General features: G+C 50.7%; 1 protein-coding gene across 1 annotated transcript in view; it reads right to left on the minus strand.

Annotated features, from left to right (window-relative positions):
- The window catches only part of ARHGAP19 (Rho GTPase activating protein 19), a 53601-nt gene extending 36121 nt beyond the window's left edge, over window positions 1-17480 (minus strand). Inside the window, exon 1 of the mRNA XM_068258817.1 lies at window positions 17257-17480. Within this exon, the coding sequence (XP_068114918.1) occupies window positions 17257-17453 (197 nt within the window). The 5' untranslated portion in view covers window positions 17454-17480. The remainder of the gene's footprint in view (window positions 1-17256) is intronic.
- Between the last annotated feature and the right edge of the window lie 1966 nt (window positions 17481-19446).

Raw genomic sequence — 19446 nt, forward strand, 5'->3', positions numbered from 1 at the left:
ACAATACACGACACCTCACACGGCCACGGCACAACACACGGCCATGGCACTTCAATGGCACCATACACAGCCACTACACTGCAATGGCACCATACACTACACCTCACACGGCCCGTCAATGGCACCATACACTACACCTCACTTCAATGGCACCATACACAGCCACGACACCTCACACGGCCACGGCACCATACGCAGCACCTCACACGGCCACGGCACCATACACAGCACCTCACACGGCCACGGCACCATACACAGCACCTCACACGGCCACGGCACCATACACAGCACCTCACACGGCCACGGAACCATACACAGCACCTCACACGGCCATGCCACCATATACAGCACCATACACGGCCCTTCAATGGCACCATACAGAGCACCTCACACAGCCAAAACACTGTAATGGCACCATACACGACACCTCACACGGCCACGGCACTTCAATGGCACCATACACAGAAAGCACTTCACACGGCCACGGTACTTCAATGGCACCATACACGGCACTATACACGGCCACGGTGCTTCAATGGCACTATACACGGACACGGCACCATACACGGCACTATACACAGCCACGGTGCTTCAATGGCACTATACACGGCCACAGCACCATACACGGCACTATACACAGCCACGGTGCTTCAATGGCACCATACACGGCCACAGCACCATACACGGCACTATACACAGCCACGGTGCTTCAATGGCATCATACACAGCACCTCACACGGCAGGGCTGTGGAGTTGGTACAAAAATCTCCTTGACTCAGACTCAGTCTAATTCTTACCAGGGTTGTGGATTTGGTACAAATATCATCCGACTCTTCAGTTTATGAAACCACCGACTACAACTCCAGGTACCCAAAATAGCTCTGACTCCTGGAGTTCGACTCCACAACCCTGATACACGGCACCATACATGCAGCTCTAATGGCACGTAGGACCTGAAACAAGCCTGGGGTGAAATTACCTTTGAACACTGCAATGTGTGGCGTGCAAACATTATCCAACATACTCATTCACCAAATAGATAATGAAGATCCGCCACTGCTTCTAGCTTAAAAAGAGCTTTATTGCCAGCGGCTCTTTCAATATGCAAGAGGTATTCAAAAAATATTCATGCAGTACAAACATGTAAAGTGCACATACCCGTTGTGGTTAGTGAAGGTTGTGGGGCATGGTGGTGAGAACGGCCCGCCTAACGTCCGTTTCGCTTCAGTAGCGTCTTCAGAGGCAGTGCCGGATCTTCATTATCTATTTGGTGAATGAGCTTGATATCTGTGTTTCTGGATCCTGAGCACGCTGGGCTTTACATGTGCAATTACCCGGTGGAATCTATGCATTTTTGGATTGCAAGTTGTGATATGTTTTGAGTGCCGCCGTAGTGCCAGCCGCTGTATTCTCCTTTGTATACCAATTATCCAACATACCTAGTTACCTGGCAGCCAGACTTGCTATTAATTCTTAGTATTTTTTAAGGGGAACTGAAGTAAGAGGTATACGGAGGCTGCCATATTTATTTCCTTTTAATCAATACCAGTTGCCTGGCAGTCCTGCTGGTCTATTTCTCTGCAGTAGTACCTGAATAACACCAGAAACAAGCATGCAGCTAATCTTGTCAGACCCGACTTTGAAGTCAGAAACACCTGATCTGCTGCATGCTTGTTCAGGGTCTACGGCTAATAGTATTAGAGGCAGAGGATCAGCAGGGCTGCCAGGCAACTGGTATTGCTTAAAAGGAAATAAACATGGCAGGCTCCATATACCTCTCTTTAGTTCCCCTTTAACATCAGTTCCCCTTTAACATCAGTGCCCTGTCCATGTTCCACCGTCCTCTACATACATGCAACTAAAGTATCCATGTGAAATCGTCCCACAATAAGCAATAAGGAACTATGGAAGTTTGCGAGACAGTGTATGGTAGTATATGATAAGCATGGCAGCCAGTATACAATGTCATTTTCTGACAGCCAGAACTCCTCCCGTGATCTCACAGCCAGTCCCCAATTATCAGCTGAATGACAGCGGTGAGCGTTTGTTCTGCCTCTGCCAGAACCGCCAGCAGTGGTGACAGCGGCAGTCACTGCATTATGAATAATTAATCTTCTGGTTACTGTTCAGTGATAAAGAAACATTTCCACTGACCGGTATTGTGTTATCTGCAAGCACTGCGCAGTACTGAATCACACAAAAGGATGAAAAAAATAGGATTACATTCGAAATAACTGATAAAGATTGTATATAGTATAATAATTCATAAATTCAGTACAATGCCATCGTAGGTTTCTAGTTATTCTTTACTGGGGAGAACTCACAAATGCGATACTCTGCTCCAAATGCCTTGATACCGAGTCTCTAGACATGCAAGGCACAGCGCGGGGGCCGCCTCTGGCTGCTGCGCTCCACGTCACATTCCATCACTCTGATACGTCCTCCATTCAAGGCTGGAAGTAGACAGTGTCGGAGTGATGGAACGCGACATGGAGCGCAGAGGCAGTGAAGAAGTGAACCTGAGGAGTTTTAAATAAAAAGGTTGATACCTGAAAAGAGGGAATCTTCTGGGTCCTCCAGAGCCGTCCCACATCCTCCACAAGACCACCGCCGCTGCCCAGGACCCTGGCCATACTGTGCCTGCGCGAGTACAGCCAGGCCTGTGCAGTAGCATGGTGCCACTCGTGGACAAGTGGTTTCAGCTTACTGAGCAGACATGGCAGTACTCATGCAAGCGCAGTATGGAGACACACGATGGGGAGCGCAGCCACAAGAACATATCCGATAAGCTCTTGTTGGATAGGGTCAGGAGGTCCATGCGCACAGTATATGCCGGCTCTTGTAGTGCTGCAGTGACATCAGAGGAGCAGTATATGCCGGCTCTTGTAGTGTCACAGCTTCAGTGATGTCAGAGGAGCTGTATATGCCGGCTCTTGTAGTGCTGCAGTGACATCAGAGGAGCAGTATATGCCGGCTCTTGTAGTGTCACAGCTTCAGTGATGTCAGAGGAGCTGTATATGCCGGCTCTTGTAGTGCTGCAGTGACATCAGAGGAGCAGTATATGCCGGCTCTTGTAGTGTCACAGCTTCAGTGATGTCAGAGGAGCTGTATATGCCGGCTCTTGTAGTGCTGCAGTGACATCAGAGCAGCAGTATATGCTGGCTCTTGTAGTGCTGCAGTGACATCAGAGGAGCAGTATATGCCGGCTCTTGTAGTGCTGCAGTGACATCAGAGGAGCAGTATATGCTGGTTCTTGTAGTGCCACAGCTGCAGTGACGTCAGAGGTGCAGTATATGCTGGCTGATGTAGTGTCACGGCTGCAGTGTGGTCAGAGGAGCAGTATATGCTGGTTCATGTAGTGCCACAGCCGCAGTGATATCAAAGGAGCAGTATATACTGGCTCATGTAGTATCACAGCTGCAGTGACATCAGAGGAGCAGTATATGCCGGCTCTTGTAGTATCACAGCTGCAGTGACGTCAGAGGAGCAGCATATGCCGGCTCTTGTAGTATCACAGCTGCAGTGCCGTCAGGGGAGCAGGATATGCTGGCTCTTGTAGTGCCACAGCTGCAGTGACGTCAGAGGTGCAGTATATGCTGGTTCTTGTAGTGCCACAGCTGCAGTGACATCAAAGGAGCAGTATATACTGGCTCCTGTAGTATCACAGCAGCAGTGACGTCAGAGGAGCAGTATATGCTGGGTGTTGTAGTGCCACGGCTGCAGTGACATCAGAGGAGCAGTACATACTGGCTCCTGTAGTATCACAGCTGCAGTGCCGTCAGAGGAGCAGTATATGCCGGCTCTTGTAGTATCACAGCTGCAGTGACGTCAGAGGAGCAGTATATGCCGGCTCTTGTAGTATCACAGCTGCAGTGACGTCAGAGGAGCAGTATATGCCGGCTCTTGTAGTATCACAGCTGCAGTGACGTCAGAGGAGCAGTATATATGCTGGTTCTTGTAGTGCCACAGCTGCAGTGACGTCAGAGGAGCAGTATATGCCGGCTCTTGTAGTGCCACAGCTGCAATGACATCAGGGGAGCAGTATATACCGGCTCTCGTAGTATCACAGCTGCAGTGACGTCAGAGGAGCAGTATATGCTGGCTCTCGTAGTATCACAGCTGCAGTGACGTCAGAAGAGTACATTTGAAATCGGCGCTGGTAGACTTGGGCGCAGGATCCAGCTGTTATACGGCTGATCCTGCTTCTGCACAAGTCCGGGCCGTTAAAGTTACTATTCCCCCTTCAGGCCGCCATGGATAGTGGGGGAATGAAATAATTCGGCTTCCAGCGATTGCTGGAGGCCGAATTATTGTGTTTTTTAAGCAACCTCGGCTCCGTCTGACAGCGCCGACGTTACTCACTGAGCGCTGCAATAGGAGTGATTCCTATTGTAGTCTATGGAGGCGCCGGCTGCGCCCAAATCTAGCAGCGCTGAAAAGCACTGCTCCGCGTCAGAGGACCGGCTCTTGTAGTGCCACAGCTGCAGTGACGTCAGAGGAGCAGTATATACTGGCTCTCATAGTATCACAGCTGCAGTGACGTCAGAGGAGCAGTATATGCTGGCTCTTGTAGTGCCACAGCTGCAGTGACATCAGAGGAGCAGTATATGCTGGCTCTTGTAGCGCCACAGCTGCAGTGATGTCAGAGGAGCATGCTCCTCTGACGTCACTGCGGCTGTGGCACTACAAGAGCCGGCATATACTGCTCCTCTGACGTCACTGCAGCTGTGATAATACAACACCCAGCATATACTGCTCCTCTGACGAAACTGCAGCTGTGATACTACAAGAGCCGGTATATACGGCTCCTCTGACGTCACTGCAGCTGTGATACTACGAGAGCCAGTATATACTGCTCCTCTGACGTCACTGCAGCTGTGGCACTACAAAAGCCAGCATATACTGCTCCTTTGACGTCACTGCAGCTGTGATACTACAAGAGCAGTATATGCCGGCTCTTGTAGTGCTGTAGTGACATCAGAGGAGCAGTATATGCTGGCTTTTGTAGTGCCACAGCTGCAGTGACGTCAGAGGAGCAGTATATGCTGGCTCTCGTGGTATCACAGCTGCAGTGACGTCAGAGGAGCAGTATATGCCGGCTCTTGTAGTATCACAGCTGCAGTGACGTCAGAGGAGCAGTACATGCCGGCTCTTGTAGTATCACAGCTGCAGTGACGTCAGAGAAGCAGTATATGCTGGCTCTTGTAGTATCACAGCTGCAGTGACGTCAGAGGCGCAGTATATGCCGGCTCTTGTAGTATCACAGCTGCAGTGACGTCAGAGGCGCAGTATATGCCGGCTCTTGTAGTATCACAGCTGCAGTGACGTCAGAGAAGCAGTATATGCTGGCTCTTGTAGTATCACAGCTGCAGTGACGTCAGAGGCGCAGTATATGCCGGCTCTCGTATCACAGCTGCAGTGACGTCAGAGGAGCAGTATATGCTGGCTCTTGTAGTATCACAGCTGCAGTGACGTCAGAGAAGCAGTATATACTGGCTCTTGTAGTATCACAGCTGCAGTGACGGAATGCACATCAGCACCCAGGCAGCTAACTGGGGTTGCAAAGGTTAATGCTGCTGATGGGCATTATGAGGTTAATGTATGACCTGCATGACTTTGCACATGCTCAGTAGCATTTGTATGCTAAAATGTTGGAACACCGGCTCTTGTAGTGCCACAGCTGCAGTGACGTCAGAGGAGCAGTATACGCTGGCTCTTGTAGTGCCACAGCTGTAGTGACGTCAGAGGAGCAGTATATACCGGCTCTTGTAGTATCACAGCTGCAGTGACGTCAGAGGAGCAGTATATGCTGGCTCTTGTAGTGCCACAGCTGTAGTGACGTCAGAGGAGCAGTATATGCCGGCTCTTTAGTATCACAGCTGCAGTGACGTCAGAGGAGCAGTATATGCTGGCTCTTGTAGTGCCACAGCTGTAGTGACGTCAGAGGAGCAGTATATACCGGCTCTTGTAGTATCACAGCTGCAGTGACGTCAGAGGAGCAGTATATGCTGGCTCTTGTAGTACCACAGCTGCAGTGACGTCAGAGGAGCAGTATATGCCGGCTCTTGTAGTATCACAGCTGCAGTGACGTCATAGGAGTAGTATATGATGGCTGTTGTAGTGTCACAGCTGCAGTGACGTCAGAGGAGCAGTATATGCCGGCTCTTGTAGTATCACAGCTGCAGTGACATCAGAGAAGCAGTATATGCTGGCTATTGTAGTATCACAGCTGCAGTGACGTCAGAGGAGCAGTATATGCCGGCTCTTGTAGTACCACAGCTGCAGTGACATCAGAGGAGCAGTATATGCCGGCTCTTGTAGTACCACAGCTGCAGTGACATCAGAGGAGCAGTATATGCTGGCTATTGTAGTGCCACAGCTGCAGTGACGTCAGAGGAGCAGTATATGCCGGCTCTTGTAGTACCACAGCTGCAGTGACATCAGAGGAGCAGTATATGCTGGCTATTGTAGTGCCACAGCTGCAGTGACAGAGGAGCAGTATATGCCGGCTCTTGTAGTACCACAGCTGCAGTGACATCAGAGGAGCAGTATATGCTGGCTCTTGTAGTACCACAGCTGCAGTGACATCAGAGGAGCAGTATATGCCGGCTCTTGTAGTACCACAGCTGCAGTGACATCAGAGGAGCAGTATATGCCGGCTCTTGTAGTACCACAGCTGCAGTGACATCAGAGGAGCAGTATATGCTGGCTATTGTAGTATCACAGCTGCAGTGACATCAGAGCAGCAGTATATGCCGGCTCTTGTAGTATCACAGCTGCAGTGACGTCAGAGGAGCAGTATATGCCGGCTCTTGTAGTGCTGCAAGGACGTCAGAGGAGCAGTATATGCTGGCTCTCGTAGTACCACAGCTGCAGTGACGTCAGAGGAGCAGTATATGCCGGCTCTTGTAGTACCACAGCTGCAGTGACATCAGAGGAGCAGTATATGCCGGCTCTTGTAGTACCACAGCTGCAGTGACATCAGAGGAGCAGTATATGCCGGCTCTGGTAGTACCACAGCTGCAGTGACATCAGAGGAGCAGTATATGCTGGCTATTGTAGTGCCACAGCTGCAGTGACGTCAGAGGATCAGTATATGCCGGCTCTTGTAGTATCACAGCTGCAGTGCCGTCAGAGGAGCAGTATATGCCGGCTCTTGTAGTATCACAGCTGCAGTGACGTCAGAGGAGCAGTATATGCCGGCTCTTGTAGTATCACAGCTGCAGTGACATCAGAGGAGCAGTATATGCTGGCTCTTGTAGTATCACAGCTGCAGTGCCGTCAGAGGAGCAGTATATGCCGGCTCTTGTAGTATCACAGCTGCAGTGACGTCAGAGGATCAGTATATGCCGGCTCTTGTACTATCATAGCTGCAGTGACGTCAGAGGAGCAGTATATGCCGGCTCTTGTAGTATCACAGCTGCAGTGCCGTCAGAGGAGCAGTATATGCCGGCTCTTGTAGTATCACAGCTGCAGTGACGTCAGAGGATCAGTATATGCCGGCTCTTGTACTATCATAGCTGCAGTGACGTCAGAGGAGCAGTATATGCCGGCTCTTGTAGTATCACAGCTGCAGTGACGTCAGAGGAGCAGCATATGCCGGCTCTTGTAGTATCACAGCTGCAGTGACGTCAGAGGATCAGTATATGCCAGCTCTTGTAGTGCCACAGCTGCAGACGTCAGAGGAGCAGTATATGCGGCTCTTGTAGTGCCACAGCTGCAGTGACGTCAGAGGATCAGTATATGCCAGCTCTTGTAGTGCCACAGCTGCAGTGACGTCAGAGGAGCAGTATATGCGGCTCTTGTAGTATCACAGCTGCAGTGACGTCAGAGGAGCAGTATATACCGGCTCTCGTATCACAGCTGCAGTGACGTCAGAGGATCAGTATATGCTGGGTATTGTAGTACCACAGCTGCAGTGACGTCAGAGGATCAGTATATGCCAGCTCTTGTAGTACCACAGATGCAGTGACGTCAGAGGATCAGTATATGCTGGGTATTGTAGTACCACAGCTGCAGTGACGTCAGGGGAGCAGTATATGCCGGCTCTTGTAGTACCACAGCTGCAGTAACGTCAGGGGAGCAGTATATGCCGGCTCTTGTAGTACCACAGCTGCAGTAACGTCAGAGGAGCAGTATATGCCGGCTCTTGTACTATCACAGCTGCAGTGACGTCAGAGGAGCAGTACATGCCGGCTCTTGTAGTACCACAGCTGCAGTGACGTCAGAGGAGCAGTATATACCGGCTCTCGTAGTATCACAGCTGCAGTGACGTCAGAGGAGCAGTATATGCCGGCTCTTTTAGTACCACAGATGCAGTGACGTCAGAGGAGCAGTATATGCCGGCTCTTGTAGTATCACAGCTGCAGTGACGTCAGAGGAGCAGTATATGCGGCTCTTGTAGTATCACAGCTGCAGTGACGTCAGAGGAGCAGTATATACCGGCTCTTGTAGTACCACAGCTGCAGTGACGTCAGAGGAGCAGTATATGCCGGCTCTCGTAGTACCACAGCCGCAGTGACGTCAGAGGAGCAGTATATGCCGGCTCTTGTAGTGCCACAGCTGCAGTGACGTCAGAGGAGCAGTATATGCCGGCTCTTGTAGTACCACAGCTGCAGTGACGTCAGAGGAGCAGTATATGCCGGCTCTTGTAGTATCACAGCTGCAGTGACGTCAGAGGAGCAGTATATGCCGGCTCTTGTAGTATCACAGCTGCAGTGCCGTCAGAGGAGCAGTATATGCCAGCTCTTGTAGTGCCACAGCTGCAGTGACGTCAGAGGAGCAGTATATACTGGCTCTTGTAGTGCCACAGCTGCAGTGACGTCAGAGCAGTATATGCTGGGTGTTGTAGTATCACAGCTGCAGTGACGTCAGAGGAGCAGTATATGCCGGCTCTTGTAGTATCACAGTTGCAGTGACATCAGAGGAGCAGTATATACTGGCTCTTGTAGTGCCACAGCTGCAGTGACATCAGAGGAGCAGTATATACTGGCTCTTGTAGTGCCACAGCTGCAGTGACGTCAGAGGAGCAGTATATGCCGGCTCTTGTAGTATCACAGCTGCAGTGACGTCAGAGGAGCAGTATATGCCGGCTCTTGTAGTATCACAGCTGCAGTGACGTCAGAGGAGCCGTATATGATGGCTCTTGTAGTATCACAGCTGCAGTGACGTCAGAGGAGCAGTATACGCCGGCTCTTGTAGTATCACAGCTGCAGTGACGTCAGAGGAGCAGTACATGCCGGCTCTTGTAGTATCATAGCTGCAGTGACGTCAGAGGAGCAGTATATACCGGCTCTTGTAGTGCCACAGCTGCAGTGACGTATATGCCGGGTCTTGTAGTACCACAGCGACGTCAGAGGAGCAGTATATGCCGGGTCTTGTAGTACCACAGCTGCAGTGACGTCAGAGGAGCAGTATATGCCGGCTCTTGTAGTATCACAGCTGCAGTGACGTCAGAGGAGCAGTATATGCCGGCTCTTGTAGTGCTGCAAGGACGTCAGAGGAGCAGTATATGCTGGCTCTTGTAGTGCCACAGCTGTAGTGACGTCAGAGGAGCAGTATATGCCGGCTCTTGTAGTATCACAGCTGCAGTGACGTCAGAGGAGCAGTATATGCTGGCTCTCGTAGTACCACAGCCGCAGTGACGTCAGAGGAGCAGTATATGCTGGCTCTCGTAGTACCACAGCTGCAGTGACGTCAGAGGAGCAGTATATGCTGGCTCTCGTAGTACCACAGCCGCAGTGACGTCAGAGGAGCAGTATATGCTGGCTCTTGTAGTGCCACAGCTGCAGTGACATATATGCCGGGTCTTGTAGTACCACAGCTGCAGTGACGTCAGAGGAGCAGTATATGCCGGCTCTTGTAGTATCACAGCTGCAGTGACATCAGAGGAGCAGTATATGCTGGCTCTCGTAGTACCACAGCCGCAGTGACGTCAGAGGAGCAGTATATGCTGGCTCTCGTAGTACCACAGCTGTAGTGACGTCAGAGGAGCAGTATATGCCGGCTCTTGTAGTATCACAGCTGCAGTGACGTCAGAGGAGCAGTATATGCTGGCTCTCGTAGTACCACAGCCGCAGTGACGTCAGAGGAGCAGTATATGCTGGCTCTCGTAGTACCACAGCTGCAGTGACGTCAGAGGAGCAGTATATGCTGGCTCTCGTAGTACCACAGCCGCAGTGACGTCAGAGGAGCAGTATATGCTGGCTCTTGTAGTGCCACAGCTGCAGTGACATATATGCCGGGTCTTGTAGTACCACAGCTGCAGTGACGTCAGAGGAGCAGTATATGCCGGCTCTTGTAGTATCACAGCTGCAGTGACATCAGAGGAGCAGTATATGCCGGCTCTTGTAGTACCACAGCTGCAGTGACATCAGAGGAGCAGTATATGCTGGCTATTGTAGTGCCACAGCTGCAGTGACGTCAGAGGAGCAGTATATGCCGGCTCTTGTAGTACCACAGCTGCAGTGACATCAGAGGAGCAGTATATGCTGGCTATTGTAGTGCCACAGCTGCAGTGACAGAGGAGCAGTATATGCCGGCTCTTGTAGTACCACAGCTGCAGTGACATCAGAGGAGCAGTATATGCTGGCTCTTGTAGTACCACAGCTGCAGTGACATCAGAGGAGCAGTATATGCCGGCTCTTGTAGTACCACAGCTGCAGTGACATCAGAGGAGCAGTATATGCCGGTTCTTGTAGTACCACAGCTGCAGTGACATCAGAGGAGCAGTATATGCTGGCTATTGTAGTATCACAGCTGCAGTGACATCAGAGCAGCAGTATATGCCGGCTCTTGTAGTATCACAGCTGCAGTGACGTCAGAGGAGCAGTATATGCCGGCTCTTGTAGTGCTGCAAGGACGTCAGAGGAGCAGTATATGCTGGCTCTCGTAGTACCACAGCTGCAGTGACGTCAGAGGAGCAGTATATGCCGGCTCTTGTAGTACCACAGCTGCAGTGACATCAGAGGAGCAGTATATGCCGGCTCTTGTAGTACCACAGCTGCAGTGACATCAGAGGAGCAGTATATGCCGGCTCTTGTAGTACCACAGCTGCAGTGACATCAGAGGAGCAGTATATGCTGGCTATTGTAGTGCCACAGCTGCAGTGACGTCAGAGGATCAGTATATGCCGGCTCTTGTAGTATCACAGCTGCAGTGCCGTCAGAGGAGCAGTATATGCCGGCTCTTGTAGTATCACAGCTGCAGTGACGTCAGAGGAGCAGTATATGCCGGCTCTTGTAGTATCACAGCTGCAGTGCCGTCAGAGGAGCAGTATATACTGGCTCTTGTAGTGCCACAGCTGCAGTGACGTCAGAGCAGTATATGCTGGGTGTTGTAGTATCACAGCTGCAGTGACGTCAGAGGAGCAGTATATGCCAGCTCTTGTAGTATCACAGTTGCAGTGACATCAGAGGAGCAGTATATACTGGCTCTTGTAGTGCCACAGCTGCAGTGACATCAGAGGAGCAGTATATATTGGCTCTTGTAGTGCCACAGCTGCAGTGACGTCAGAGGAGCAGTATATGCCGGCTCTTGTAGTATCACAGCTGCAGTGACGTCAGAGGAGCAGTATATGCCGGCTCTTGTAGTATCACAGCTGCAGTGACGTCAGAGGAGCCGTATATGATGGCTCTTGTAGTATCACAGCTGCAGTGACGTCAGAGGAGCAGTATATGCCGGCTCTTGTATCACAGCTGCAGTGACGTCAGAGGAGCAGTACATGCCGGCTCTTGTAGTATCATAGCTGCAGTGACGTCAGAGGAGCAGTATATACCGGCTCTTGTAGTGCCACAGCTGCAGTGACGTATATGCCGGGTCTTGTAGTACCACAGCGACGTCAGAGGAGCAGTATATGCCGGGTCTTGTAGTACCACAGCTGCAGTGACGTCAGAGGAGCAGAATATGCCGGCTCTTGTAGTATCACAGCTGCAGTGACGTCAGAGGAGCAGTATATGCCGGCTCTTGTAGTGCTGCAAGGACGTCAGAGGAGCAGTATATGCTGGCTCTTGTAGTGCCACAGCTGTAGTGACGTCAGAGGAGCAGTATATGCCGGCTCTTTAGTATCACAGCTGCAGTGACGTCAGAGGAGCAGTATATGCTGGCTCTCGTAGTACCACAGCTGCAGTGACGTCAGAGGAGCAGTATATGCCGGCTCTTGTAGTATCACAGCTGCAGTGACGTCAGAGGAGCAGTATATGCTGGCTCTCGTAGTACCACAGCCGCAGTGACGTCAGAGGAGCAGTATATGCTGGCTCTCGTAGTACCACAGCTGCAGTGACGTCAGAGGAGCAGTATATGCTGGCTCTCGTAGTACCACAGCCGCAGTGACGTCAGAGGAGCAGTATATGCTGGCTCTTGTAGTGCCACAGCTGCAGTGACATATATGCCGGGTCTTGTAGTACCACAGCTGCAGTGACGTCAGAGGAGCAGTATATGCCGGCTCTTGTAGTATCACAGCTGCAGTGACATCAGAGGAGCAGTATATGCCGGCTCTTGTAGTACCACAGCTGCAGTGACATCAGAGGAGCAGTATATGCTGGCTATTGTAGTGCCACAGCTGCAGTGACGTCAGAGGAGCAGTATATGCCGGCTCTTGTAGTACCACAGCTGCAGTGACATCAGAGGAGCAGTATATGCTGGCTATTGTAGTGCCACAGCTGCAGTGACAGAGGAGCAGTATATGCCGGCTCTTGTAGTACCACAGCTGCAGTGACATCAGAGGAGCAGTATATGCTGGCTCTTGTAGTACCACAGCTGCAGTGACATCAGAGGAGCAGTATATGCCGGCTCTTGTAGTACCACAGCTGCAGTGACATCAGAGGAGCAGTATATGCCGGTTCTTGTAGTACCACAGCTGCAGTGACATCAGAGGAGCAGTATATGCTGGCTATTGTAGTATCACAGCTGCAGTGACATCAGAGCAGCAGTATATGCCGGCTCTTGTAGTATCACAGCTGCAGTGACGTCAGAGGAGCAGTATATGCCGGCTCTTGTAGTGCTGCAAGGACGTCAGAGGAGCAGTATATGCTGGCTCTCGTAGTACCACAGCTGCAGTGACGTCAGAGGAGCAGTATATGCCGGCTCTTGTAGTACCACAGCTGCAGTGACATCAGAGGAGCAGTATATGCCGGCTCTTGTAGTACCACAGCTGCAGTGACATCAGAGGAGCAGTATATGCCGGCTCTTGTAGTACCACAGCTGCAGTGACATCAGAGGAGCAGTATATGCTGGCTATTGTAGTGCCACAGCTGCAGTGACGTCAGAGGATCAGTATATGCCGGCTCTTGTAGTATCACAGCTGCAGTGCCGTCAGAGGAGCAGTATATGCCGGCTCTTGTAGTATCACAGCTGCAGTGACGTCAGAGGAGCAGTATATGCCGGCTCTTGTAGTATCACAGCTGCAGTGACATCAGAGGAGCAGTATATGCTGGCTCTTGTAGTATCACAGCTGCAGTGCCGTCAGAGGAGCAGTATATGCCGGCTCTTGTAGTATCACAGCTGCAGTGACGTCAGAGGATCAGTATATGCCGGCTCTTGTACTATCATAGCTGCAGTGACGTCAGAGGAGCAGTATATGCCGGCTCTTGTAGTATCACAGCTGCAGTGCCGTCAGAGGAGCAGTATATGCCGGCTCTTGTAGTATCACAGCTGCAGTGACGTCAGAGGATCAGTATATGCCGGCTCTTGTACTATCATAGCTGCAGTGACGTCAGAGGAGCAGTATATGCCGGCTCTTGTAGTATCACAGCTGCAGTGACGTCAGAGGAGCAGCATATGCCGGCTCTTGTAGTATCACAGCTGCAGTGACGTCAGAGGAGCAGGATATGCTGGCTCTTGTAGTGCCACAGCTGCAGACGTCAGAGGAGCAGTATATGCGGCTCTTGTAGTGCCACAGCTGCAGTGACGTCAGAGGATCAGTATATGCCAGCTCTTGTAGTGCCACAGCTGCAGTGACGTCAGAGGAGCAGTATATGCGGCTCTTGTAGTATCACAGCTGCAGTGACGTCAGAGGAGCAGTATATGCCGGCTCTTGTAGTGCCACAGCTGCAGTGACGTCAGAGGAGCAGTATATGCGGCTCTTGTAGTATCACAGCTGCAGTGACGTCAGAGGATCAGTATATGCCAGCTCTTGTAGTGCCACAGCTGCAGTGACGTCAGAGGAGCAGTATATGCGGCTCTTGTAGTATCACAGCTGCAGTGACGTCAGAGGATCAGTATATGCCAGCTCTTGTAGTGCCACAGCTGCAGACGTCAGAGGAGCAGTATATGCGGCTCTTGTAGTGCCACAGCTGCAGTGACGTCAGAGGATCAGTATATGCCAGCTCTTGTAGTGCCACAGCTGCAGTGACGTCAGAGGAGCAGTATATGCGGCTCTTGTAGTATCACAGCTGCAGTGACGTCAGAGGAGCAGTATATACCGGCTCTCGTATCACAGCTGCAGTGCCGTCAGAGGATCAGTATATGCTGGGTATTGTAGTACCACAGCTGCAGTGACGTCAGAGGATCAGTATATGCCAGCTCTTGTAGTACCACAGATGCAGTGACGTCAGAGGATCAGTATATGCTGGGTATTGTAGTACCACAGCTGCAGTGACGTCAGGGGAGCAGTATATGCCGGCTCTTGTAGTATCACAGCTGCAGTGACGTCAGAGGAGCAGTATATGCTGGCTCTTGTAGTATCACAGCTGCAGTGACGTCAGAGGAGCAGTACATGCCGGCTCTTGTAGTATCACAGCTGCAGTGACGTCAGAGGATCAGTATATGCCGGCTCTTGTAGTACCACAGCTGCAGTAACGTCAGAGGAGCAGTATATGCCGGCTCTTGTACTATCACAGCTGCAGTGACGTCAGAGGAGCAGTACATGCCGGCTCTTGTAGTACCACAGCTGCAGTGACGTCAGAGGAGCAGTATATACCGGCTCTCGTAGTATCACAGCTGCAGTGACGTCAGAGGAGCAGTATATGCCAGCTCTTGTACTAACACAGCTGCAGTGACGTCAGAGGAGCAGTATATGCCGGCTCTTTTAGTACCACAGATGCAGTGACGTCAGAGGAGCAGTATATGCCGGCTCTTGTAGTATCACAGCTGCAGTGACGTCAGAGGAGCAGTATATGCGGCTCTTGTAGTATCACAGCTGCAGTGACGTCAGAGGAGCAGTATATACCGGCTCTTGTAGTACCACAGCTGCAGTGACGTCAGAGGAGCAGTATATGCCGGCTCTCGTAGTACCACAGCCGCAGTGACGTCAGAGGAGCAGTATATGCCGGCTCTTGTAGTGCCACAGCTGCAGTGACGTCAGAGGAGCAGTATATGCCGGCTCTTGTAGTACCACAGCTGCAGTGACGTCAGAGGAGCAGTATATGCCGGCTCTTGTAGTATCACAGCTGCAGTGACGTCAGAGGAGCAGTATATGCCGGCTCTTGTAGTATCACAGCTGCAGTGCCGTCAGAGGAGCAGTATATGCCAGCTCTTGTAGTGCCACAGCTGCAGTGACGTCAGAGGAGCAGTATATACTGGCTCTTGTAGTGCCACAGCTGCAGTGACGTCAGAGCAGTATATGCTGGGTGTTGTAGTATCACAGCTGCAGTGACGTCAGAGGAGCAGTATATGCCGGCTCTTGTAGTATCACAGTTGCAGTGACATCAGAGGAGCAGTATATACTGGCTCTTGTAGTGCCACAGCTGCAGTGACATCAGAGGAGCAGTATATACTGGCTCTTGTAGTGCCACAGCTGCAGTGACGTCAGAGGAGCAGTATATGCCGGCTCTTGTAGTATCACAGCTGCAGTGACGTCAGAGGAGCAGTATATGCCGGCTCTTGTAGTATCACAGCTGCAGTGACGTCAGAGGAGCCGTATATGATGGCTCTTGTAGTATCACAGCTGCAGTGACGTCAGAGGAGCAGTATATGCCGGCTCTTGTAGTATCACAGCTGCAGTGACGTCAGAGGAGCAGTACATGCCGGCTCTTGTAGTATCATAGCTGCAGTGACGTCAGAGGAGCAGTATATACCGGCTCTTGTAGTGCCACAGCTGCAGTGACGTATATGCCGGGTCTTGTAGTACCACAGCGACGTCAGAGGAGCAGTATATGCCGGGTCTTGTAGTACCACAGCTGCAGTGACGTCAGAGGAGCAGTATATGCCGGCTCTTGTAGTATCACAGCTGCAGTGACGTCAGAGGAGCAGTATATGCCGGCTCTTGTAGTGCTGCAAGGACGTCAGAGGAGCAGTATATGCTGGCTCTCGTAGTACCACAGCTGCAGTGACGTCAGAGGAGCAGTATATGCTGGCTCTCGTAGTACCACAGCTGCAGTGACGTCAGAGGAGCAGTATATGCCGGCTCTTGTAGTATCACAGCTGCAGTGACGTCAGAGGAGCAGTATATGCTGGCTCTCGTAGTACCACAGCCGCAGTGACGTCAGAGGAGCAGTATATGCTGGCTCTCGTAGTACCACAGCTGCAGTGACGTCAGAGGAGCAGTATATGCTGGCTCTCGTAGTACCACAGCTGCAGTGACGTCAGAGGAGCAGTATATGCTGGCTCTCGTAGTACCACAGCCGCAGTGACGTCAGAGGAGCAGTATATGCTGGCTCTTGTAGTGCCACAGCTGCAGTGACATATATGCCGGGTCTTGTAGTACCACAGCTGCAGTGACGTCAGAGGAGCAGTATATGCCGGCTCTTGTAGTATCACAGCTGCAGTGACGTCAGAGGAGCAGTATATGCCGGCTCTTGTAGTATCACAGCTGCAGTGACATATATGCCGGGTCTTGTAGTACCACAGCCGCAGTTACGTCAGAGGAGCAGTATATACTGGCTCTTGTAGTGCCACAGCTGCAGTGACGTCAGAGGAGCAGTATATGCCGGTGCTCCAACACTTTATCCTACACGCTATACGTTTGATAGTGGATGTAGGCAAATTCGACGTGTAGGTTATCACGTCGGAACACCGGCTCTTGTAGTATCACAGCTGCAGTGACGTCAGAGGAGCAGTATATACTGGCTCTTGTAGTGCCACAGCTGCAGTGACGTCAGAGGAGCAGTATATAGTAAATACATGAGAGTGTGGAAGTGAGCGGAGGAGCAGCATGGAGAGGAGAGGCCGCAGGAGCAGCCCCAGCAGGGAGCCCCCACTACTATAACCTTCCCTCCCCCTGACACGGCGCCCGCGTGCCTCTGTCATCTCCATGGAGACCCCCCTCCCCCCAGCACGGCTATAGCGGCAGCCCGCGTCTCTCCCGACCGTGTCACTCACCGGGACCGCCTCGTCTCCCCCTCAGCCTCCGCCGCCATAGCGCGATCAAATCCTCCGCCGCAGCCTCCGCCCCGCCCCTCTCCTCTCTCATTGGCCGCTGCTGTCCTGTCCTCCCCCGCCCATTGGCTGGTTCGAATATCCCGGCTGAAGGGGGCGGAGACTTCGCGGAGCAGCAGATGTGAGGCAAATGTATCCATTCCTCACATAGCTCCGCCCCCCGCGCGGCTTCCTGAGACCAGCGGCAGATGTGAGGCGGATGTATCCACACATAGCTCCGCCCCCGGCATTCTGCAGATGGATCCATTCCTCACATAGCTCCGCCCCCCGCCAGTCTACGGGAGACCAGCGGCAGATGTGAGGCGGATGTGCTGTATAAGGAGGTGGGAGGGGTCTATTTCCATGCCACTCATTATTCAGGCTCTACACAGCCTTCACCACGTGCTGAACTAACCAATACAATCCATCCATCCAAGGGGACCTGAACTCTTGCACAGGACAGAAGGAAAACGGAGAGAAATGCACCCTGTATGTATTTATATTAGCCAGTCTATTCCCCCTCATCTGTGACTAATCACAAGTTGTAATTTGAATTCCCAGCTGTGTCAGCTGACTGCCATGGCAGAGAGGCTAATTTGAAAGCACAGCTGTAACAAAGAAATGTTTTCCACTTCAGCCTTTAGGTGGCCACACACCATACAATTTTTTAAATATCTGTTCAATTTAAGAATTGCAATAAATTTTTCTGACTGATTGTAACATTTCAAAAATCTGACCAATGTACCACACACGTTAAATTTTTCCCCAATTATGATAAAAATGATTGTATATTAATAAATCGACAATCTAACACACACCATACAATCTTTACAAAGATTGAAGAAAAAATATCTGGCATTCTGAATCGAAGAAAACGGGAAATCCGATCGGATTTTTCAGTCGAATGAAAAACAACTTTCAATTTTTTGGGGAGATCCGATTGTTTTTATCGAATTGCTGTAAAATCGGATCATTTTATTGTATTGTGTGTGGCCACCTTTAGGCCTCGTTCACATCTATGCAGCACAAATGGCCGTGCGATCGGAACGCAACACACGTACGATCACACGCCATCTGTGCTGCTTCCCGCTGCACTGCTGATCCCATCCATTGACAGTGAATGGGTCAGCACTGTGAGCATGCAGGCAGCAGTACGCAAGCGCATCGTACTGCTGCTCGGCACATATGATGTCAACGGCAGAAGGGCTGTCTATGCTCTTCTTGCGTGTCGCACATCATACGCGCTTCCAAATGCGCACAGATGCGTGTATGATGGGAATGAGCCCTTTGGGGTAGGAGCACACTAAGCAGGATCGCATATGCGGTTTCCATAGCACATAGTGGAAAACGCATATGCGATTCTGCCTAGTGTGTTCCTACCTTTTGGCCCCGTTGCTCTCAGTTATAACTGAAAGAAAACTGAAATCTTTTTCTTTTTGCACTGCTATGGAAAAAACGCGTACTAATGCACACCAACTGATTAAAGAGACACTGAAGCGAAAAAAAAATATGATATAATAAATTGGTTGTGTACTATGAATAATTACTAGAAGATTAGCAGCAAAGAAAATATTCTCATACTTTTATTTTCAGGTATATAGTGTTTTTTCTAACATTGCATCATTCTATAATATGTGCAGATTACACAACACTCAGCATTTAAAATGAGTCTTTCAGAGCAGTCTGTGAAGTAATGACCTCTCCTCTGGCAGAGGAAAAGTATATAGTCCAGGAACAGTTGAGATAATAAAAGTCAAATAACAGCCCTCTCCACGACTAACTTAGTCGGAGAGCTTAATGGCTTGTTTGCATAGAGATAACAACTGGAGTTTCTTAACTCTTCCTGTACTGGAAACAATTACACTGATGTATCTGATCTTAATGTTTTATTTCTTAGCTGTACTACACATACAAATCATAATATCATCATTTTTTTTTTCGCTTCAGTGTCTCTTTAAGTGTAAATGGGCCCTAAGTGTTTTTGTACCTAATGCATCATTTCAGCGCTTCTCCTCATTCACCAATAACTTTATCACTAATCACAACAAAATGATCTATATCTTTTTTTTTTTCCGCAACCGATTAGGCTTTCTTTGGGTGGTACATTTTGTTAAAAAAAAAAAAATTCTAAATGCATTTTAACGGGAATATTAA

Source organism: Hyperolius riggenbachi, chromosome 10 (assembly GCF_040937935.1).
Source record: "Hyperolius riggenbachi isolate aHypRig1 chromosome 10, aHypRig1.pri, whole genome shotgun sequence".
Taxonomy (NCBI): Eukaryota; Metazoa; Chordata; class Amphibia; order Anura; family Hyperoliidae; genus Hyperolius; species Hyperolius riggenbachi.